Genomic DNA, 25,000 nt, shown 5'->3' with positions numbered 1-25,000 from the left:
TTGGCGTTTTTGGACGCTGCTGGGGCCCAGGAGGGACCAGGAGGTCGCAAATTGGACCTGCAGAGAGAGGGGACGTCGAGCAAGACAAAGAGCCCTCACTGAAGCAGGTAGCACCCGGAGAAGTGCCAGAAACAGGCACTACGAGGATGCGTGAAACGGTGCTCGCCGAAGTTGCACAAAGGAGTCCCACGTCGCCGGAGACCAACTTAGAAAGTCGTGCAATGCAGGTTAGAGTGCCGTGGACCTAGGCTTGGCTGTGCACGAAGGATTTCCGCCGGAAGTGCACAGGGGGCGGAGTAGCTTGCAAAGTCGCGGTTCCCAGCAATGCAGCCCAGCGAGGTGAGGCAAGGACTTACCTCCACCAAACTTGGGCTGAAGAGTCACTGGACTGTGGGGGTCACTTGGACTGTGTCGCTGGATTCGAGGGACCTCACTCGTCGTGCTGAGAGGAGACCCAAGGGACCGGAAATGCAGCTTTTTGGTGCCTGCGGTTGCAGGGGGAAGATTCCGTCGACCCACGGGAGATTTCTTCGGAGCTTCTGGTGCAGAGAGGAGGCAGACTACCCCCACAGCATGCACAAGCAGGAAAACAGTCGAGAAGGCGGCAGGATCAGCGTTACAGAGTTGCAGTAGTCGTCTTTGCTACTATGTTGCAGGTTTGCAGGCTTCCAGCGCGGTCAGCGGTCGATTCCTTATCAGAAGGTGAAGAGGGAGATGCAGAGGAACTCGGCTGAGCTCATGCATTCGTTATCTAAAATTTCCCCAGAGACAGAGACCCTAAATAGCCAGAAAAGAGGGTTTGGCTACCTAGGAGAGAGGAAAGGCTACTAACACCTGAAGGAGCCTATCAGCAGGAGTCTCTGACGTCACCTGGTGGCACTGGCCACTCAGAGCAGTCCAGTGTGCCAGCAGCACCTCTGTTTCCAAGATGGCAGAGGTCTGGAGCACACTGGAGGAGCTCTGGACACCTCCCAGGGGAGGTGCAGGTCAGGGGAGTGGTCACTCCCCTTTCCTTTGTCCAGTTTCGCGCCAGAGCAGGGGCTAAGGGGTCCCTGAACCGGTGTAGACTGGCTTATGCAGAATTGGGCACATCTGTGCCCAACAAAGCATTTCCAGAGGCTGGGGGAGGCTACTCCTCCCCTGCCTTCACACCATTTTCCAAAGGGAGAGGGTGTCACACCCTCTCTCAGAGGAAGTTCTTTGTTCTGCCATCCTGGGCCAGGCCTGGCTGGACCCCAGGAGGGCAGCTGCCTGTCTGAGGGGTTGGCAGCAGCAGCAGCTGCAGTGAAACCCCAGGAAGGGCAGTCTGGCAGTACCAGGGTCTGTGCTACAGACCACTGGGATCATGGAATTGTACCAACAATGCCAGGATGGCATAGAGGGGGCAATTCCATGATCATAGACATGTTACATGGCCATATTCGGAGTTACCATGGTGAAGCTACATATAGGTAGTGACCTATATGTAGTGCACGCGTGTAATGGTGTCCCCGCACTCACAAAGTTCAGTGAATTGGCTCTGAACAATGTGGGGGCACCTTGGCTAGTGCCAGGGTGCCCTCACACTAAGTAACTTTGCACTTAACCTTTACCAGGTAAAGGTTAGACATATAGGTGACTTATAAGTTACTTAAGTGCAGTGTAAAATGGCTGTGAAATAACGTGGACGTTATTTCACTCAGGCTGCAGTGGCAGGCCTGTGTAAGAATTGTCAGAGCTCCCTATGGGTGGCAAAAGAAATGCTGCAGCCCATAGGGATCTCCTGGAACCCCAATACCCTGGGTACCTCAGTACCATATACTAGGGAATTATAAGGGTGTTCCAGTAAGCCAATGTAAATTGGTAAAAATGGTCACTAGCCTGTTAGTGACAATTTGAAAGTAATGAGAGAGCATAACCACTGAGGTTCTGGTTAGCAGAGCCTCAGTGAGACAGTTAGGCACCACACAGGGAACATATACATGCACACCTATGAGCACTGGGGCCCTGTGTGACAGGGTCCCAGTGACACATACATATAGGCCACAAACCTATGAGCACTGGGGTCCTGACTAGCAGGATCCCAGTGACACATAACAACCATACTGAAAACATGGTGTTTTCACTATGAGCACTGAGGCCTGGCTATCAGGATCCCAGTGAGACAGTGAAAACAGTGACAAACACCCTGACATACACTCACAAACAGGCCAAAAGTGGGGGTAACAAGGCTAGAAAGAGGCTACCTTCTCACAGTGCGCAGATGTAACTTAAGAAGAAATGTGTAAAGTATTTGTGCAACACTTAAATTACAGTAACACTGAGAAAAAACCACAAAGACTCCACATCAGCTTAGCCAAATACAGGTTATTTGTCTGAGTAAAACAATGCCAAATCAACAAAAATCCAATAAGTAGAACGCAAAATATGATTTTTTTAAAAAATAAGCTGCAATGTAGTCCTTAGAAGTCAATAGTGCTAAAAGGTTATTCACGGTCATACTAGACTGGGGTAAATTCAAATTTCAGGCAGACCGCGATGGACGGCAGGCCAGCTACAAGACCCAAGTAGGGTCAGCTGAAAAAGTATCTTGGAAGGAGCAAGTGTCAGCATTGAACCTCGATGCGCCGGTTCTGATTCATGCAGTCAGGTAGGTGTGTCGTCATTGAACCTCGCAGACGGAACACGCATAGTCACCGAATCAGCACTGCATGGCAACGACAACAGTACTGCATTGATTCCAAACAGCGCAATGGCATAAATACATCAGTTTTTGAAGAAAAACAGCTGCAAATTTCCTTTTCAAGGCCCAGGACTGGATTGGCACCTCTTGGCAGGACAGGACTCACAGTTCGCAGAGACCAACAGCTACAGCAGCATTGGAGGAAGATTGTGATGGCCCTGAGACTTCAGAATAAGAGGTAAGCTAACAAGCCTTTGGAGTCACTTTGGGCCTGATTTAGATCTTGGCAGAATCAGCCCTGCCATCGCTTTTCCATAGGATAATGGGGCTGCTGACTTTGGAGTCCATCTGCTCTGTATTGAGACGCTGGCCAGACCATAGACGAAAGACCCTCCCCCCCCGAGTCCTGCTGACTCCGCCAGAACTTTACACCCACGTTAATGGCACCATAGGCAAAAGCGGTCGTCTGCGGGACCCCAGCCAGTTTTACCATCAAGGTAATCATGATGTGTCGTACTGACAAGGCAACTGTGACAGTGAATCCTCCATACCTTAGTTGGCAGAATGAAGGCATATGAGGTACAAACCTACTTTTTCCCTTTTCAACTTCCGTTTTCAACGTGAACCCGATCTGACAAGTCTTGCCTGTGCTCCTGCCACTTGATCATGAAGAAAAATAACCCCATCACCACCTGACTCGAAGGTGAGCACTCTATATTACTTGTTTACATTAAATTGTCACTTAACATTAGCTCTAGAACAGTGCATTGACATACATGTCTTAAAAAATGTTTTTAAAATACTTGTGTTATGCATATGTGAATGAACTACTTGTGTCAGCAATTAAATGAAAACACCTACTGATACATTTTAAAACATATTTTTTGTGGTGTAAGTATTCATAGCCATTATGAATGCTTGCACCAAATCCTCAACGTCCATCAGAATTGGAAGCAATGACAATGCCTTAACTTTGCAATGGGTCATGTCATAGAAATGTTGTATTTCCAGTAATGAATTTGAGTCAGAACGTGTACCTCACTGTTACATCAATTCCTTTCCATTTAAACAATGAATTGTACAGCAATAATCAAAGTGGGGCAAACTATGTGAAAGTTAAACTCAAGTAAAAATGAATGTAAATTAATGTGGCAATGTAACACATAAGTAACAGTGAACATTGTTTGGAAGATACAATCTCTCCTGACTTTGTTGCCCTTGTCTCCTGAATATAGCCCAGAGGTAATCTCCTCAGAAAGGGGCATCTATTGGCCATATATCAGGCACCTCAAGGCTTTACCTTGGGAGGGGTTGGAGTAGGTGTGGTACGGGGTGAAGGCAAGGTAAATTAAGAATTGGGAAGGAGGAGTAAGGGTAGAAAGGGTGTGAGTAGAGTGGCTGATTGAGGTAAACGGTCCTAGACTGGGTGATATGGTTGTGTCTGTATGTTTGTCAGTTGCATGTTGTTCTGGTGTTTGTTTTGTATGTTTGGTTGTGTAATGTTTTGCTGGTGTATAACATGATTTTGAGACAATAATGAGAACAGTATTATATTTGTGAATTATATCTTTTCCCCAAGGGCATCTTGTACTTCCTGTGAATGTAGATCCTCCCTCCTGATCGTTTGATATGTTTTTGCTAAACGTAATATGTATAGGTCACATGGTTAGGTTCTATTGATTTTTTATTGAGTGAAAACCTTTATAAACTGTTCTAAATTTTACATGTTTTAGCATTATGGTCCATTTGACCTTTTTCTCGTGAGAGCTCTTTTTAACTGAGTTAATCATTTGCTGTGCTGCTTGCTATTTTGCATTAATTGCAAGTTAGAACTTGGGGCTTCCCAATGTGTTGTGTTTTTCTTTTAGCACATCAGACTCCTATAATTGAACATGTAAATTAGTGGCTACATATTTGTGACTTGCACATGAATTACACATGTTCAGAAAATATAGCTGAAAATTAGCAAAGACCAAATCACAAACAAAATGTATTTAATGTTCTCAGTTTGCCATGTGCAGGACTATTCACAGGAGCCATTTGAGATTTATCTAGGCAAATGGCAGGATTTAGGCATGACCAGCGTTGCTGTTTTCAAATCCTTTTTCACCTATTCTGTGTGTAACCAAGTGAAGACCAGGTGAAGGAAGGGTTAAAGGCTCATAGCTGCAAATTCCAATCCATGTCCATTTTGCATTCTTCTGTATAGCAATGCTTATTCACTACATGATCTCTGCTTTGCCTAATGGCATTTCTATTCTTTGCTACAATCATCTTGATCTTCATACTCACAAGAGAGGTGAGATGATTTGATCTGCTCTCCTGGCATGTACTCATTTCAGATTTAGGAGCCAAAAAATAACCATTTACTGCTGCACTCTTAATATGTAGTTATGCACAATTGTTTGGATATCGATAATGCCTGGGACAGAATGAAAATCTATGATGTGAATGGTGCGTCTCACATCCTTGCAGTATTTTGCAGAATAATGCACTATATACTCTGGCATGAACTTTGTCTTTTTATTAGAGTAGTTTTTTTTTAGAGGTTGGAATCTTTAATTAAAGCAAACACAGTAACTGGGGATTTCAAGCATGTTTAAGTACCATTTAATCTACTAATAATGAACAACTGTAGCTCGATTATCGCTCCAAAATCCTTCTTACAGTTTCAGACATTTTAAAAAACACCAACAAAGATTTTCTTTCTTTGAAACTTCTTCATCCCAAAAAAAGCATATTTAAACTCCCTAAAGCCCTTTAAAACATCTAAATTCGAGTCCCAACAGTAAGATTTATAACAATAGGTCAGTATCTCATTTAAAGAATTCTACATTACTTACTGTTTTTATTCTTGAAACTCTTTTTAAAAACGGATATCAAGTTAAACCAATTCAAAGTCCTTAAAACATTTGAAAATAGAAAAAGAATAACAGAAGTATAAAGCTTTTCAACTAACAGTGGCAGAACAACGCACCTTGGTTCTTTGGAAAATTTGAACTTTTAAAACATCTTGGATAGCAATTCTATTATCTTAAATTAAAATGCCATCTAACTGGATCTTTCAGAAAGCCATAAGGTGTTTAACTAACAGTTTCAATCTTTTATATATATACTGATACATTTCTTGAAATAATTTATTTGTTCATACCGATACTAGATCTGCTTTTCAAATCTCGAAAATCATTTGATTTCTTATGAGCTTTTTTTTACTTAAAACATTTTATATGTACATTGTCTAAATGTTCCCAAACTTGCTTACATTTTCAAGGAATAACATATTTATTTATTTTTAAAGTATCCTAAAAAGGTTATACATGTTTGTTCTTTAATAATCAGCATAATGCAGCATGTTTGTTTTAAATAGTGCACCCATAGTTTTACAGAATTGCTGTAATTCAGGCAAGATGTTTTACCAGTAATTGTGAAAGTACAGATTAACTTTTCAATTTGAATCACTGAAACAAAATGCATCCACCAATAATCCCTGTGTAATAGTTATTAGGTTGAGTAATACAAGCAGAACAGAGTTGTTGACTTGGACAGGGATATTTGAAAGAGGCAGATAATTACCCAACACTGGCTGCAACTAGCAGTTATTAGTGGCTTGAGTGATTTTTAATCTTTTGAAGTTTGTCCTCAGATTGTTGAGAAGAAAACCAAATTAATGGATTGCCATAATTAGCAAGGGAGTTCAACCACAATACGACAAATTCAACTTTGTCTTAGTTAATGTCAGGTTCTATTAGTTACCAAGATTTGACAGGAGCAGAATGATACCTAAAACCCAATGCCCCTCAGAGACTCCTCCCATTCTCTATAATTATGTCTAGAGATTAGGGACTGCTCCAAGGCTGGAAAGCAGATGAGGAGAGAAACACAATAAAGAACTGCCTCTTTGTTCTGCTCTGTTCATTCAGACCTTGATTTGTTATATATATGTATAGATTTAAAAAATACTTCTGGTACCATGCAGAAAGTTCCCGGACACCAGATGGAAGTCCAAAATATTTTATTCACCAATGCTTCCTCCCAGTACAACGCGTTTCAGCCGTAGCCTTGCTCACGTCCGCCAGCCAACTAGTGAAAATTATATTTCCATCAATAAAAAAAATGCAAAAACATAACTTTTGAAATTATCATTGATGCAAATGCCACCAATACACTGGTTGGTAGGTTCAACCATCTGTGCAAAATTGACCTGTGCACAATGTGCATTGTAGTACTGACATTTATTAGAACAACATCCAAGATGACCATTTTACAAAACCAAATTATAACAAAGAATGACGAGTATTAAAAAAAACTGAGACGATATTTCAAATGAATCCTGAAATAACCCTAGCTTATTCAGTTGTGATGAATTTGTTTCACTACGAACTAGACCAAATCTAATCTGGCTTGTTTCCAATATGTCCCTTTTTTAAACATTCTACAAGAACTTCCAATAATTCACATGCTGTGGCTTTTTTGGGGGGGATTACAAATCATTTACCATCAAATCACAGATAGCGTACAAAATGTGTCATACTACAAGGTATGCATCTCCTGTTTTCTATCAAATTTGAAAACATGTTGTTCCTTGATTACAGACCCACTGTCGTTAGTGGGAGATGTGCTTTCGACTTTGTGTTTGTTTTATAAACTGTGAAATGCACTGAAGCATTTTATATTTGTAAACAACAGTAACGTGTTTCCACTTACTCTGATTTGTTTAGTGCTAGACTTGTCCAGTAGGCTTCAATAGGTGCACTAACCATTGCATCAAATAGCACCTCCTGTATCAATTCTTTATCACCTGTATGAAAGGGAAGTAAAGCATAACGAAGCAGTCATCAGGGGGATTTTGTAAAATGTATTTTCAATAAAATATTAAAAATGCACAATTTGCTTAAGGATCACCAAATCTGGGTTTTTAACTGACACGCATAAACCTTCTCCCTCGCTGCCTAAATCAGCCATTTACAAATTAAAACAGTTGAACTCTAGAATTCAGTTAAGTCTGATACCGTCCCCTACACCACAAAGTTGCAGCCATGCTACAAGTTGGTAAATACATTTTATTTTCAATTTTTTAGGGCTTGAGGAATGGAGGATGGAGCGAACAAAGTCCAGACAATATACTACTTTGACCCAGCCCATATTCTGTAAAGATTTTGAACAGAGGGAAACATGGAGCAACTGCACATTACAAAACGGGCACTCCTGTGACACAAAATGGTGCAAATGGCAGTGCTGATCAACTTTTGTGTACAAACCATTTTTTCTCTGACAGTTAACGTGAATGACAGACCAAAACACTTTGGCCCAGATTTAAGAGGGTCTAGCACCCCCTTTCGCTTCAGTTTTTATGACGCTAATGTTGCCCAACAAGGCCAAATTTGCAGCGCCATATTTACAAAGTGATGCAATACATGGATTAAGCCACTTTGTAAACTCTTGCACCACATTATGCCTGCGCCAGGCATAATGTATGCAAGGGGGGGGCGTTCCCCCCGTTAGGGGCACCGCAAAAATGGTGCAGTGGAATCTAAGAGATTCCACTGCACCATTTTCAGCAGCTATTTTTAACGCCTGCACAGAGGAGGTGTTAAAAAAGGACATACCATTGTTTTCAATGGGCCCCCATGATGCTACTGCCCCTACCCTTGCACCATGGTGCGCTTTATATTAAATACGGTGCACACATGGTGGCGGTAGGGAGGCGATTACGGGCGCAAGAAAAGTGGCACTGCATTGGATGCCATGCCACTTTTCTTAAATTCAGCCCTTAGGCCCAGAGTTACAAAAAAAGTGATGACTCTCTAAATTAGAAATCGCAAATGATTCCTTATTTGCGATTTCTTAGCACATGTATGAAGCAATTCCTAAATGCGATTTTGGCATTTAGGAATCGCTAATTACCACTAAGTTGCACTTGGTGGTAACCATGTGCAAAATTTAAAAATGCATTTAAAATGCATTTTTAAATTGTACATGTAAAGCACACATGCCCTTTTGGCATGTGTGCACCTTACATGTCCTCCCAAAAAATGTTGGGGTGCAGCAGAGGGGGCCTTAGCCCCCCAGCACCCTGGACTTTGCATTTCCCAAAATTGCGAATTCCAGTTAGGAATTCGCAATTTAGGACATGCAAAATTTTCGCAAATATGGGCCGACAAGCCCATAGATGCGAATGGGGGCTGGTATTGCAATGTGCGATTCGGTAATAGCATTTGCGATTTTTAAGAAATCACTATTACCGAATCGCAAATATGATACATTGCATTTTGCAAATCAGGATTACCGATTTCTTAAAAATGGCTATTTCCGATTCGCAAAAGGCCTTTTTCATACATCTGGCCCATGGTGTACCCCTGTGTTTCCTACATTTAGCTGCCTAGCTAGCTATCATAGCGCAAGGGTGTCGGCATTGAGGGGTGTGATTGGTTATGTGGAGGAAGGTGTCCTTTCTTGCACATAAACAATCTACAATGGTGATTTGACACTTCTATGGGTGCTGCAGGATGCGGCACACATAGAAGTATCAAATCGTCGCTGTTGAATGATTGTTTATGTGCAGGAAGGGACACCTTCACAATCGTTCCTGACCTTTTGCTCCTTCTATGTGTGCTGCAGAATGCAGGACATATAGAAAAAGCAAAAACAAGGAGGAATAAAAGTATTTCTCCTCATTGCACCATGCTAACGCCACCCCTGGGGTGGTGTTAGTTTTTGGCTCTGCCACAGATTTACGATTTCTCTTAAGTCTTCAAAAGCAATAGGTGTTGTGGTGGAACGTCCAGAGCAACACCCATTGCACGCCCCTCTGCCGCAGGAAACTGCATTGAAGGGACCCATATTTACAAGGAGGAATTAAGCCACAAAAAGTGACTTAACGCCTCCTTGTAAATATAGTGCAGTGAATAGCGCCACCAGAGGTTACTATAAGTGAGGCTCCGGTGGCACTAGTGCCTTGGAAATCTGGCCTGTGGGCAGTGTTGCTTAAAATATCCGGGAATTGCAAACAGAATAGTGGAATCAGTACAAACACACATTGACAGCAACACTAATTCAAACTAATGTGAATGAATCAAAGTGGGGCAAAGCAGATCATGCACAAATTGTGAAAAAAAAGTCCATGAAATAAAAATGGCTTCAACATTGTAATCAATTTTTAAACAGAATAAAGCACACTTGAAACATTTCCCTCCCCAAAAGAAAGTCATAATGGAAGTTCTAACCTAATGACAGACATTGCTGTTACAGATAGTGACCAGTAAATAGCACAGGAAAAGGATACAAAGCTAAAAGAAATGTATAAGCTAAGTACTGGCATCATATTAAATCTCCTTGTACAGAGTGCTTTCTCGGCTTGACCCATTTAAGGTAGAAAGCATCCAATAACAAGTTAAGTTAAATTACTTGTGGCTGCATCTGCTGGCATCCAGTTACTTCCAGAAGGAGTGGCAAATAAAATGGTGTGGTACAAAACTCCCCATCTACATTCATATCATGTGTCAGGAGAAATTTTGTCAATCAGACCACATGCCCTTTAGGTTTTCTAATCCAAGCCCCAAATCAGCAAGAAGTGAATACAGACTTCTATTTTATTGTAAGTGCGCCAAATGTCATGTGTTCCCTAATCCAGCACTCGAATATAGAACTGGCAAACATGCATACAAATATACAGACCGTCTGTATTGTAAACACTGCTTTACTAATGTAGTCAAATACCCAGGAAGATGTAATGAGTAATACATATTTAGGCATCATACTATTAATCAAGGCTTGTGCACACAAAGCTTACTCTTAACTAAGTATGACAAACGTGGTCATGAAGCCTATAATTAGATGACAGGTTAACTGCAACAGTTCTCTGTCAACCGAACATAGGTGACCAACGGTAACTTTGAACTCATAGTTGATGACACCAAGTAGCCAGCAACAAAGCACACAGAAGGACATGTGGCATAATTGAATGGTATATTAGCATACCCACTTCTGGATTCTGAAGCCTACATTTGTCTGGAGATAGATGACATTACCGCCCAAAGATTGTCTGTGACATGACTGCTGTGTGCTGTACATTATTATCTTTGTGAGATGAAATGCCTGTTTAAAAACATCCAGTCAGCAATATGCAATTTAATTACACATTTAGGGCACGACACTGGCATTGCTCACAATTCAAACATGGGAAGACAATGAATAATTCTGAACATCTTTACTTGTAAGTTGTAAGAAAAGAGTGACACGCTGCAAATGACACAGATCAGCAGGTTTTCCTACTTATGAAGTCACACATTAGTACGTCCATAGGAATAATTCAGTATAAAATGAAACTTAAATGACATTGTGACTTGTCAGCCATGTGACTCCTGTTGATTTCTTTGGAGGATCATGTTCTTACGTTTTGCTGCAAACTACTGTGTAGATCTGCTTGCCTCTACCCTCTAGTCTTTGCATCCACAGTTTAATGTTGATGATAATATTGAAGGACATTATTGTATCTCTTCCCTGCTCTGGTTTAATGATGACATGGGATGGTGTATGTTTCCAGTACATCATCTCTTCTCTAAAGAGATGATTTAATCTTCCCTGGAGTAATGGGCATTTGGGGAGAGATAGTTTTGTTTTATCTCTTTCTCATATGTTTTGCTTGTGTGCTAACTGGAGAGTTCCTTAAAAGCATCCTTAACATACTGATCTATTTTTGCTGCCATCTCACCATCTTCCAATGATCTTGAAACTTAGATAGAAATACACTACTACATTACTCCAGTCACCACCCGAGAGGTCTAAGAGATAACCTCCCATTTGGGCAGTTCCTCCACATCCGGAGAAACTGCACAAAGAGAACAGATTATTTAAAAGAATCCGATATCCTAATTAATAGATTGATCGAAGGAGGTCACCCCAAAAGATTAGTGAAAAGGGCAAGGAAGCGTGCGTGGTATAACCACAGAGAAGCTCTTCAGGAACAAAAACAACCGAAACCAGAAAATAACAGGCTAGCGTGTGTCACCACATATAACCCAGCCAGTAATGACATCCAGAAAATAATTTTACATCATTGGCTACTGATCAAGGAGCATCTCCACACACAGGAAGCACTGCTTTTTTCCTTTAAGAAAGGTAGAAACCTTAAAGAGACTCTTACTCGCGCACTCCTCCCACAGGCACCCAAAATAAATGCTAACACACTAGGGGGCATATTTATACTCCGTTTGCGCTGGAATTGCGTCGTTTTTTTTGACGCAATTCCGACGCAAAACTAACTCCATATTTATACTTTGGCGTTAGACGCGTCTAGCGCCAAAGTCCATGGAGTTTGCGTCATTTTTTAGCGTGGACACCTACTTTGCGTTAATGATATGCAAGGTAGGCGTTCCCGTCTAAAAATTCGACTCCGAGGCATGTGCGGCGTATTTACACTCCTGGGCAAAATTCGCGCCCGGGAGTGGGCGGGTCAAAAAAAATGACGTACGGCCGCTTTTGCGCCGTTTTTTTGCGCCTGGAAAAGGCAGGCGTTAAGGGACCTGTGGGCTCTGAAGGAGCCCACAGGTGCCCTCCCATGCCCCCAGGGACACCCCCTGTCACCCTTGCCCACCCCAGGAGGACACCCAAGGCTGGAGGGACCCATCCCAGGGACATTAAGGTAAGTTCAGGTAAGTCATTTTTAAAAAAATTTTTTGTGGCATAGGGGGGCCTGATTTGTGCCCCCCTACATGCCACTATGCCCAATGACCATGTACAGGGGACAGAAGTCCCCTGGGCATGGCCATTGGGCAAGGGGGCATGACTCCTGTCTTTGCTAAGACAGGAGTCATTTCTATGGGGGTTGGGAGTCGGAAAAAATGGCGCAAATCGGGTTGAGGCGAAAAATTTGCCTCAACCTGACTTGCCCCATTTTTTGGCGCACAAGCTCCATATCCCCCTACGCCGGCGCTGCCTGGTGTACGTCGTTTTTTTCCACACACACCAGGCAGCGCCGGCGGCTAACGCCGGCTAACGTCATTGATTAAATACGGCGCCCGCATGGCGCTTCAGAATGGCGTTAGCCGGCGCTAATTTTTTTGACGCAAAACTGCGTTAGCGCAGTTTTGCGTCAAAAAGTAGAAATATGGCCCTATGGGACTTACCAGCCGTAGTGGGCCACTACAAATTCAGTAACTGTGCGGCATGCAAGATGACTTTTAACACCACAGAATTCTGTCATAAAGATTACACACTTACTCTGCCCAAATTCACTAACTGAAACACACATGACGTTATCTATGCTATTTGGTGCCCCTGCAGACTGCTATATATTGGACAGACTACACAGAAAGTCAAGTGCAGGATCTTACAACATAAAAGTAGGATCAAGTGCAAAAAGCCAGGTGCTCTGCTGGTCGAACACTACGAAACACTGCAACACAAGTGTGAAGACATTAAATGGCAAACAGTGGAACGAATCTCCTTGGGACCAAGGGGAGGTGACAAAGAATAAATTTTATCTAAACGCAAACTATTCTGGATAGAGAAATGTGGTACTATCAGAGAGGGACTAAACACAATTGAAGATTGGCACTACTCTTCTCTTTGAGATACATTAGCAATACACATACACTTAGTTTATGTATAATTATATCCCTTTATCCTCCAGGACCATCAGGGCCCCTTTTCACCCAGTCCTTCATCATATACCATTCCATACCCAGGAAATCGGACCCTCAGCATGTTGGTATTTCAGCCACATAACTGTCAGGTCGAAATACCACACACAGGACAATAAATGCGTATCCATTTTACATTCTAGGCGACCACACACCGCAATTCTGATCATCTGAAGTTCTCCATCCACTCATCAATATCAAGATCATTGATGTTTCCATATTATACAGACACTGTACATATTGTGTCCTGTGTGACTGCATTATATGTGTCCGCTGTGCGCTTAGACGACCAACTGCGTACCTCGTATAATTAATATTGTTTGTATTGCACACATCAAAACATTATTTTTTATTTTATTTTTATAATTTTACATCGCACATCTCGGACATTGTGTGATTTCCACATTTACTTGTACAGAGATACACATTGGATACAAATTGGCCCGTGCTTTGGCCACTACATGATTTGACACTCACTAAATAGTATTATAAGCGTATCCACGCAACTGATGCAATCGCTTTTCAGCAGAAGGATCAATCCTTGATTGGTACAGACGGACACTGTACAGTGTGCCACGCAAATTTTCCTGGTGTTGCATTAACAACACGGGACCCCTAGAGACCCCGGGGTCTATGCGAACATACATGCGAACAGCGGACCAGAAGGGGAACCTTCCCTTTTGGGTCCGCCGATGGTGGCCGTATAATTTCAATGCCTCCCGACCACACAAGACCCATCAAAGTGATTGGCTGTTACCTAAACCAACCGCTGACGTGAAAGCTCGTTCCAAAATGGGAGCTAAGCATTCTTAAGCCGGCACGTCGTAATTACGCGCGGCTTCATTCTGAATAAGACACGATTCTTCATGTATGCAGCCGGGAGTGTTTTGACGACTTGCCCTGGCCTGACGACTGGTTATCATCAGACAAATCTAACTAGTAAGTGGTTCACACACACCCTTTTATTATTATTTTTAATTTAATTTTATTTTTCCCCCCTTTTTGATCAACACCCAAAAACACTGATTAGTTCAAACCACTAATGTTTTTTACATAACGTGAGCCCAGGATTTAATTTATGATCGGCGCTCCTTGGTTCCCTGACCGGGAAGTTAAATAACCATCCACTGGACAATCATTTGACCCCCAGACCTCGGGATACTTTCCAGTACTTGTAAGTGTTTACTGACTAACATATGCTTACATTCTACACAACTATCATATAAACAGGTTACTATAATTATTGCCATTTTCCTACCAGGAAGATGTCCCTGACCACCAGATTGTTTTTCTACACTGGAGTTTAGGTGAGTGCTTAATCCCTGTCCCCACTTGATTTTTGCTCAGAATAATCAGACCTTTAGTAACCTAGATATTTATACTACCCATAGGTGCTACCGACCTGAATTTCCCTGTCCTGTCCTGACCCACTTTTGATTTGTTTCTACAACTGGGTCGAAATGACGACATATCTCTAAGTGTGGAATATAGAAATACAAAGAAATTTTATTTTATATGGAAGTCCATAATATTCTTAAAACCACCCTTTGTACATGCTGTATATATCACTTTCACTTATCTGCACTTTGTATCACCTTCACTGTTTTTACTAGGAGCACCCTCTCAGATAAATGCAAAACTTTATGTTTAGAATAACACGTTTAACGAAATACACACCTCATGTCTGGAATAACATGTTTAAAGAAATATATAATGCAATACATTTCTACTGTTGTTACATTGTTTGTATGCATAGAATTACTTTAGCCATTTGATTACTGTGGAAGTCTAGGTTACTTCCCCCTTGCATTGACCAATAATCTATCCGCATTTACTACCTTGGTCATAAGGGTTAGAGGGTACTTGCCTCATTGTCTTTTACATCTTTTAGTTGGAATTTTCATACCTTAGCTTGTACCTAGGTCAAATCGTTAGGTGTAGCTGACAGTTGAGCTTTGTGCATTCCTACTAGACAGCCACAGAAAAAAAGGAAGCTTAGGTGTGCCTGGATGGGAGATCATTGGCAGGATAGGAGGGAGAAACTGCACACAGCCTCACTTACACTTAAATAGGCTGTGTCCTGCCTCCACACAAAGGGCTGCATACACCTGTAGTTAGTCTTGAGCCAGGAAAGGTAAAGCAGGGTGCCTGGGACTTCAAAGATAAATCTATAGAAGCTTCTCCCCCACTTTAAAGTCACAAGCGGGTACAAATACTGGATCTCAGACACCAACTCTTAGTACACTTCTGGACCTGTGGATACTCTGCCAGGAAGAAGGACTGCTGTGCTGCGGAAGGACTCTCACTCTGCTAGACTCCTGCTTTGCTGTGCTGACCTACTGCCTACTGCCCTCTTACCTGGGTGAGAAGGACTGGACCTGCATCTCTTGAACCCAGACTGAATCTAAGGCCTAGTTGGCTGATCTCCTGATCTGAAACCGTGTGCGACATAACAGGTTTTCGCCACCCTGGTCTCTGCCCTCCATGACTCTACCGTGCCAAGCGGTGCATCTCCTTTGCTGCGAGGCACAACCCTGAGCAGAACTGAAGCATCTCCGCTGCTACATGGATGTCATCCATTTCAAAGGCTTGCATCGCCCCTGCAGCCTGCATCACTTTCGGAACCACCGCTGTGCAAAGCATCCTCAGCATAAGCCCTCACATTTCCTGTTGATGGGAGCCTCCATTGGCATAAAACTTTGCCTCGCAAGCCTTCGTCAAAAGGATCCAACATGACCTTGCACTGCAACCTTGGTGCATCTCAGAACCGATGCATCACTTCAGCTGCATGGCACATCTCCAACACGTATCAATGCAATGCTCCGCAAACCAGGATTTAAGGTGTTCTGTTCAGCAGGCCTAACTGGATCCCAATAGCTGGCTTGCTCTCCATCACAATTGGTCTGAACTTGTGACTTTTTGCTGGTCCGATGAGACCAGATGTCCACAGTTGGTGCTTTATGCCTTTTGACGTTACTTTCTCTACAAACTTTAAAATTCACTCACTCTGTTTCTATCAATTAGATTATTGTAATTTTGGTCTTGTTTTATGTATAGAAAGTCAATCTATTTCTCTAAGACTGTTGTGGGCTCTTTTAGTGGTGTGCTTATACTCTGCTACTGTTTGAAGTGTTGCACAAATGCTTGACACGTTACCCCTGAGTTAAGCCTGACTGATCTGTGACAAGCTACAAGTGAGGTGAGCACCAGTTAATTTGGGGTTTGCTTATGTCTTACCCTGCAAGGCTTGTGGTTGCTGCTTGACCTGGGCTCACATATCAATAATTAAACTCATTATTTTACAGCAATCAAATTTATGAGCCTCCCATTGGATACAGGTGGATTAGCTCTTACTAATTTTAAGTTGTTACTATATTTTGGACACACTGCAACATAGTCAGTATTTGGTAGTTGGACCTAATATGAGGGAAAAAAGATTAAAGCTCTCCCATCAATCTGTGTTTCTGGCTTATGGAATAGCAACTCAGGCTTTCTACTAACATTTCTAGAACAGAGCTACTAAACAAAAGTAAAATTTAACATGGCAAAGATGGAGTTTAGGATATGGCAGGTGGTGAATACAATGTTGAAAATCACAAAATGCAGCTCATACTCCTTTAAGGGATTCTCCCATATTTCCCTCAGTATTTTATGATTTGCACAACCATAAATGGAAATAGGCCTGTATCATTAAAATGGGAATACAGTAGAGGAGGATTATGTGTGTTCATTCCAGACACTTCAACACAATTATGGGTTGGGAAGACAAAGTTTTTTTTTTTTAATATCTTCAGCTTGACATGTCTTGAAGGCGGTTAGTTTGGGAGAGTAAAATGGAGTAGAAAATGTCATGATGCACTCAATAATATCTAAGAAGGGTTCAACTCTTGGAAAGCTACACGCTCAATGTATAAATCTTGAGAAAAATGATGCTAAGTCACAAAATGCAAAGTGGGCAGGCAAAGTGAACAATGTTTGGGGTGGGGGACCACTTATTTTTAGGAATCATGAATCATGGGACACAAAGGTCTGGTATCTGCCAGATTAAAATCACAACATTTCAAAACAATTTTTGAATTGTATTATACACAGAAGAAATTGCATAGATGGAGAAGGTGGCCTAGTTCTGATTGTCTAATGTGTGGGAAGCCAGAGGCAGATAATATAGATGTTTGATATGTGCACTTCCCTTACAATGTTCTTGACAAGGATCATGGAATTCTTTCCCGTCATAAGCAGTACACCTGTAAACCAGACTTGCATGTTAGCTTTACTTGGTTTGGATGATCAAACAGCATCAAATTTAGCCACAAACTCTCTTTAGTTTGTGACAGTGGTCTAAACACAAACATTTCAGTCTTTAATCATTGGTTAGCACAGTACCTGACTTACCGTCATGCCAAATAAGTTTTCGACAAAAAGTCCAGAGTTTACCATGGCTCACCCCTATAAATAACACCAAGATACCTGTCATAATATGCAAACAACACCACTGCATATTTATTATGCCTGTGGAATTTATGCCATAGTCCTCCCATCACTTTAATACCTGTTACACTCTCTTTTTGCCTATGTCACAGCTACATTTGAGTCTGAAGAGGTTAGTGAGGCTTGGAACGCATGCTTCACTGGTAGTTCCTCCTGTGACAGCGTGCACTGGAAGTGCAACACTGGAAGTTTAAGTGTGTGCTGCTTGCCACCTGCGTTCTAGGAAGGATGCCTGGTGCGGTGATGGCTGAGAACATCCAGGGGCACCCTTCCTGCCAACAGCCAGCTCACAGGATTTAAAGTGAGCATGAACCTTTACCCACCACTAAAACACTTAGAGCGGAGCTCATTTGGAAAAGGATGCCACCTTATTAACACCCGAACACTCTGCAGTGCACAGAGTAATGATACTTTGGTAGCTCTGCCACTACCCAGGAATACTGCAGATAGGCACAGTATGGTGTACCAGTGCCCAGACATCAGGCAGGTCACTGAGTTCAGGGTGGTGTGATGTTGTATGCCACCACCCATGAAGCCAGCACCCAGTGGAGGTACAGGGTGGCGTGACCAATGGAGGGAGACCCTAGTTGTCAGTAGAGGTAACAGGGTTTGTGACCCCTCCTCCTGCCACCGCCCAGGTATCCAAAACCCTCAAAGACAAGAATGTGGAGTGTCCCTCTCCTGCAGTGCCAACAACCAGACACCCTGTAGTGCCTAGTGTACAGGGTGATGTGACCCCCTGACTCCCCACCTCCAGCTACCACTTGGACATCCAACAACCTTCAGAGGTATCGGCTTTTGTGACCTATCCTCCTCTCACTGGGTGTTCAATAGAGTGACACATCCTCCTACATTACCCGAACAGCTGGCAGTTCACTCTGTAGCATCTGGGTGGGTTACCTCCTGTCAGTACCCAATCACCAGGCAGCTCACTTTGTGTTAGGGTGGTGTGCTCGTCACTGTGGTACCTCTGCTTTTTCGGTACCATGAAAAAACACAAGCTTGAGGACAAATGCATTGCAGGCAAAACATTGAGTCAGCCTGAACTTACAATTGCAAGTCCAAGGTAATCAAGCTATTTATGTGGTAATTTAATTATATGATGTGAATCATTCAGTTCAAAGAAGGAAGCTGATCACTTGCGATGGCTCTTGAACTTATAGAAAGTTGTACAATCCTTGGTTATCATACCGACTCCGAGCTCAAGACACACATTTTGTAATTATTAAAGTGGGAGTCATCCTTGCATAATTTACTATGGTCGTTGATTTCAAATCAGTGTTTAAATTCTACCAAGACAAGCACAGTATACTATTTTGTTTTGATGAAAATACTTGTATCATTGTAGCTCAAAAGAGGCCTTAGGTCAGAATGCTTTTTAACACATGGTTTGAAAATAATGAAAAGATTGTGCCTGGAATCTTTGGCTTTTAAGGCATTAAACATTAAAATAAAGAAAAACACTTGTTGGGTTGCAGGTAACATAAAATATCTGCAAGCACATATCCTAAAAATGTAAGTGAATGTTAAAAAGGTAGGAGCACATCTCCATTTATTAGGGAAAGGATTCACACTGCCTGGCTATGCGAAGCAAATACCAAATATGAAAAGACTATGTCCAAAAGCAAAACTTGTCTATTGATCAGGCTAAGTCTCAAACTAAAGTGTGATATACAATATGAAAATGAAAGCATGCCTGGCGATTAGCTATCAGTCAATAAGGCGGAACTCTGCGGAATATTGCAAAGCTGTTATATAACACCACAGAATTCCACAGAGTACAACTGCACGAGGACCGCCGACCCTTAGAATAAACCACGTCAGTGACATTTACATCTGTAGCTATTTCTGAGTAAAGAAAAAGGTTGGATTGCACGCAATATTGTGTGTTCTCAATATCATTGTTTTATAATCATAATGTCTGATACTGTGTAGTTACTTATGACTTTGCTTTTGATTCTGCTGCATGTAAGAATAATTTCCCCCAGATATAAAAATAAAAAAGGCTACTAGGCAAATTCTTTTTTCAGCCTCTTTTCTCTATTAGCAATGAACTCCTTGATGATTTGCAACATCTTTATAATGTGTGGGATAGGGGGTCTTTACGGCATACATATTATATTCTTTTATTTCATGTATTAGAAAGTAGATACACAGCTATATAAATTAGAGGGAGCACTCAAACCAGTTCCTCCTGAATAAACAGGCAGTAAATGTACCACAAAATGGCCATGAATGTTAAACTCTGTTCACTCATACGTCAGTACCAGTCACTGTTTTTGCATCTTTTGTCACCTCATGATTAGGAGTGTGTAAAATTTGTGTAATTTGCTTCTATGTAATTAGGTGGAATTTCAGAAAAATATGCATATTTGAAAAGTGAATACATCATTTAGTGTCACATTTTAGCAAACAACTTGTCCTTGCCTCAATTTTCGACAAGTATGCATATCCTCGTACAAAAACCTCTTAATTGCCACGAACAACAGCTGTCCCTATTTGGTGGGAGTTTTTTGTTCCTGTGCTAGAATCTTTTCATGAACGCGGCATAGTTACACTATGGGGGTCATTATGACCCTGGTGGAAGGCGGAGAAGCGGCGGTAAGACCGCCAACAGGCTGGCGGTCTTACTTTGTGGAATTATGACCATGGCGGTTACTGCCATGGTGATCCGCCGGTTCTCCGTTCCGCCCGCCAGGGCGGAGACGACCGCCGGGCTGGAGACCTGGGTCTCCAGCCCAGTGGGCATCACTATACCGCCGCCGGGTATTTGGACCCGGCTGACCACCATGGATTTCATGCGGTTTGAAACCGCCATGAAATCCATGGCGGTAAGCACTATCAGTGCCAGGGAATTCCTTCCCTGGCACTGACCGTGGTGTCCCCCACCCCGACTCCCTCCCCGACACCCCCCACCACCCCTGCCACCCCCCAAAGGTGGCAGGGCCCTCCTCCCCACCCCGACCCCCAACATCACAGCACTCATACACACACGACACGCACGCACGCAGGCACCACCAACACACATACATGCACACACACCGACATACATGCAAACATCCACACACACAGTCAGACACACACACCCACATTCAAACATACACGCACACAACCATGCAGACATATCTACAGACATACACACACTCATTCCCATACTCACGACACCCACGCAAGCATACAGGCACTCAGACATCCCCACTACATACACACACACACACCCCAATTCACGCACACAACACACAACACCCCCCCACCCCCCCTCCCCTCACGGACGATTGACTTACCTGGTCCGACGATCCTCTGGGAGGGGACGGGAGCCATGGGGGCTGCTCCGCCGACACCTCACCGTCAATAGAATACCGCCACACCGAATCACAGGACGTGATTCGGTGGGTGGTGTTCTGTTGGCGTGGCAGTGGAGGTCCGAAAAAGGACGGAGAGCTGCCAACAGTTATAATACGCCGAGTGGCAAACCGCCACCACTGGCAGTCTTCTGCAAGGCGGTCCCTCGGCGGTCTTGAGAAAAGACCGCCGAGGTCAAAATGACCCCCTATGGGTCATAATGGTGTAATTTCAAGAATTTTATTAAACAAGCATAACTTAAATTTCCTGGAACTACACAAGTTACACCAGTGTAAATTACATTTTGCCCAAGCCTACTCAGGATTATTATTTTGGGACACAACAGAAGCGCTTCTGTTATATGTTGTGAGTCAAGCCGCAGTGGCTATATGATTTTGTACTAAACAAACCTTTACCATCTAGAGCAGTCTGTTCTAAAGCTTTTAACCTAGTGAGGATCTCTTTACCAACTGGAGGCAAGATGACATACAAAGATTTTTATTGACGAGAGACATGTAACCAATGTAATCTCTGCTTAATTACATGATAGCATAATTATTTGCTGTTTGGACTCAATTAATAAAACTCATATTTTTCAGTATTTAAATTCACCATTGTTTTTCTGTATATCTCTGGAAGTTGGATGACTTCAAGTATAGGCCACCCGTGTCCTTAGGGAAAACTGCGAGCCATGTTTGAAGGTGTGAGAGAATTGCACAGTAGACAAACAGGACCAGAAAAGAAGGTTTATGTAGATTTGAATTGAAGAGGCTTCCAAAGGCACCCTTTCAGATGGGAAAGACATTGTCCCACAATGTGAGCTGTATTGAGTTACAGCAGAGCTAAGTATTGTATTTTAGGTACACACCTGCATTTAAATATGCAGATGTGCACTAATGGAGATCTCCAGATAATTCACTAGAACAGCGTATTGTGTCAACACAGCTCTAGAGTGTGTCTAGGTTGGTGGTTTCTGGTTGGAGTTTTGATTAATAACTTGGTTTTAACTTTCTCTAGCCTATTGTGGAGATGCGCCTCTTACATTCCATGACATTTTTAAATGAGTTAGTATGTACATGTGATCAATGAACATGTGGTTGTCCCTTGTATATATGCAATGTATTGGTGGGGGTAAGAATGGCACCTCAGAAGTTCTAGCTGTACTGTTTAGAATATGACACAGGAGTTAAGCAGATAACTAAAGTAAGATAACAAACTTCAAGAATGGATCTTTGTCGTTTCCTCTTACATTGCCCCCAGTTTCAAAACATATAATATTTCAGAGTGGGGACAGTTGTGCTGTTACACTCAGACATAGAATACAGTTCTAACAAAGAAGTTGGGAATAATGCATAAGGAGTATTTCAACTTGCACTTACATGGTGCACATGAAGATAACAAAACTGAACCTAATCCCAAAAGCACATGCTAGTGACTAGCATGTAGGTGCGTTTGAGACAAGAGTGCACATTTGTACCCATATGACTAAGTAGTGGGCAGGCCAGGTGCCACTAAATGGCACTCCTTAACTCCTATAGGAATATAATCAAAGATGCATCCTTCATATATCTCTGATTGGACCAGTTATAGGGTGATTGGAGAGGCCTTTCTTCAAGACCCCCATATGGCTAGGATCATGCATTGCATGGGTGTGGTGATATATATTTCCTTCAAAACACCTTTATTGTAATGTGTTGAGTAACGTTGTAGAAAACTGAAGGAAAATTTAACATTTTCGAGCATGAACATCTCCATATCAAAAATATTTGCCCTCCAGAGAGTTCACATGCAGAAATGTAGGCTATTAACATTTACTTACAAATATATTTCTACACATGTATAATTCCTGGAAAGACTCAACATAAGAGATTCCCATGACTGAGTGACTTATGTTTACTAGTAGAAAATGGTAAAAGCACATAATAATTAAAAAAGGCAAGGGAAGAAAATAAAAAGGAGTTTGGCCATAGTTAGCTATTCTAATGCCTCTAACCTCTAAAACCTCTAACACATCTGAAAGGTTTGTTTCCTTCTATGTTGGTTCATTCTCGTCTTGCCTTTTCAGATTCTTACAAATAGCCCCTTGTTCTTATCTGCGATGATACTGCGAGAAAAAAGAACCATGAATTTAAAGACTTGGGCCTACTCTTGAAAATCTTTGAGAATTTCAAGTGTGTTTGAAATGTGTAGAAAGTTAGAGAGGCTGACCTCACACTTGATGCATCATTCTCATATGGACTTTGCTCCCAGATGTCCCTCGGGATGACCACATGTGAATCTTCTCCTATACAATGTAGAATGCTAGGGATCAGAAAATTGCCGTAGCTCTAGGTGTCTTTGATTTTGTAGAATGGAGCTACCTGTTTCAACGCGATAGGTAACACTGGCATGAGACCGACATGTTTAGCAAGGCAGGTGGTTGCTTAAGAACTAGTGGCTAAGGTTGTCTGTTGGAGTTTCTATCCATTTCTTTCCAAATTCAAGAAGGCACTGGAAAGGCATACCGTTTTTCCCCACTGTTGTTCCTGCTGGCCTTAGAAGCTCTGGTTGCAGACAGATGCCAAGATAAGAGGATTATTTAGAAGCATCCACAGCAGCTGGCCAGCTGATGTTTTGTATGTAGATGATATACGCATAAAAATGCCCAAACCTACCTTCTTTATACCAGCATTGATGTCACTTATTTCTGAATTTTCTTCCTTTTCGGGATAGAAAGCTAATAGGAGGGAAAGCAAGGTACAATAGAGCACTCCCTACATAATCAGAAACAATTTATTAGATTGTACCCTCTCAGATCGGTCCTAGAGAACTTAAATACTTATTGGCCATAGTCAACCAAGGAATGAGGAACATGATTCTTTATAAGGTCAAACCACTGCAGCATAGGGCATTGTACAACTCCCAACGTTAGTCCACTTTGAGTCTATCGATATAGGGGAGGGCACAAGTCATTTAAATGAATATCGCACCAAGGTTCAACTACATCTTTGAAATGTTGGTCATGGTAAATCTAAGAACATGGGTTTGATGACAGTTATATAAAGCCCTGATACTTCCTCTCTGAATTGGCCCGATTTTTGTAGGTAGACCCGGCACAAGAGAAGAAGGTGGGTCATATGGCAGGGGTTCATATCTGGATATAAAGCCACGTTTGTGAGGGCAGAATACTGAACTGCAATTAACATCCTCTAAAGACATCCATGGGTGTGAGACAATCTAGATTTTTTTGCACCATAGAATTCTGCTGTGAAAGATTTGACACAAGTGCAAGCATTTACATTTTCCTTAAAAAAACATCATTTGAACACACCAGAAACTATTAGGAGAATGAAGAAAGCTCTGCATGCACTACTACATTCAGAATTATATATATTATACTTGAAGAAGGATGGGGATTACTAGTGGATCTGCACACTCAAAGAAGTAGGAACATGATCATTCAAGGCAATGATGCTAAAGAAAATAATCATATACACTTACATTGCAATAATGGCTCTTTTCCTGTGAGGTAGATTTTAATAGCTTCTAGCTGAGAAAAGTGACGGTGCTCAGGATATAAATCAGTATTGCAATATGTCCTGAAACATGACAATAACAATAAAAATATTAACACTGGGAAACTCAAATGTCTAGCTTTTATGTGCCAACTAATGTAAGCACAGTCATACACACACTTGCCACACTGGATTGTCAATGCAGGAAAAAACATAACAAAGTAGGATTTCTTTATGTATGGCAGACTTTCAGGAGATAGAACAATGAATGTGACAAACAGCACGATGATTGTGTGTACTTTTCAGATTTAAAATAGCTCCTCATGCATTCCAAGTGAAGCTCTTAGTAGAAGGAGGAATGATACACTAAATCA

At 42.1% G+C, this 25,000-nt stretch overlaps 1 protein-coding gene across 2 annotated transcripts in view; it reads right to left on the bottom strand.

The window, feature by feature from the left end:
• The window catches only part of CACNA2D3 (calcium voltage-gated channel auxiliary subunit alpha2delta 3), a 2,455,990-nt gene that overhangs the window by 630,906 nt on the left and 1,800,084 nt on the right, over positions 1-25,000 (bottom strand). For both annotated transcript variants that reach the window (XM_069206447.1, XM_069206449.1), the window contains exons 23-24: positions 24,613-24,710; positions 7,367-7,460 (exon numbers count right to left, since the gene is read on the bottom strand). In XM_069206447.1, the coding sequence (XP_069062548.1) occupies positions 7,367-7,460; positions 24,613-24,710 (192 nt within the window). The remainder of the gene's footprint in view (positions 1-7,366; positions 7,461-24,612; positions 24,711-25,000) is intronic.

The sequence above is a fragment of the Pleurodeles waltl genome, chromosome 9 (genome assembly GCF_031143425.1).
Source record: "Pleurodeles waltl isolate 20211129_DDA chromosome 9, aPleWal1.hap1.20221129, whole genome shotgun sequence".
Classification (NCBI taxonomy): domain Eukaryota; kingdom Metazoa; phylum Chordata; class Amphibia; order Caudata; family Salamandridae; genus Pleurodeles; species Pleurodeles waltl.
Note: the sequence above shows the minus strand (reverse complement) of the source record. Positions and strands in the feature narration are given on the sequence as shown.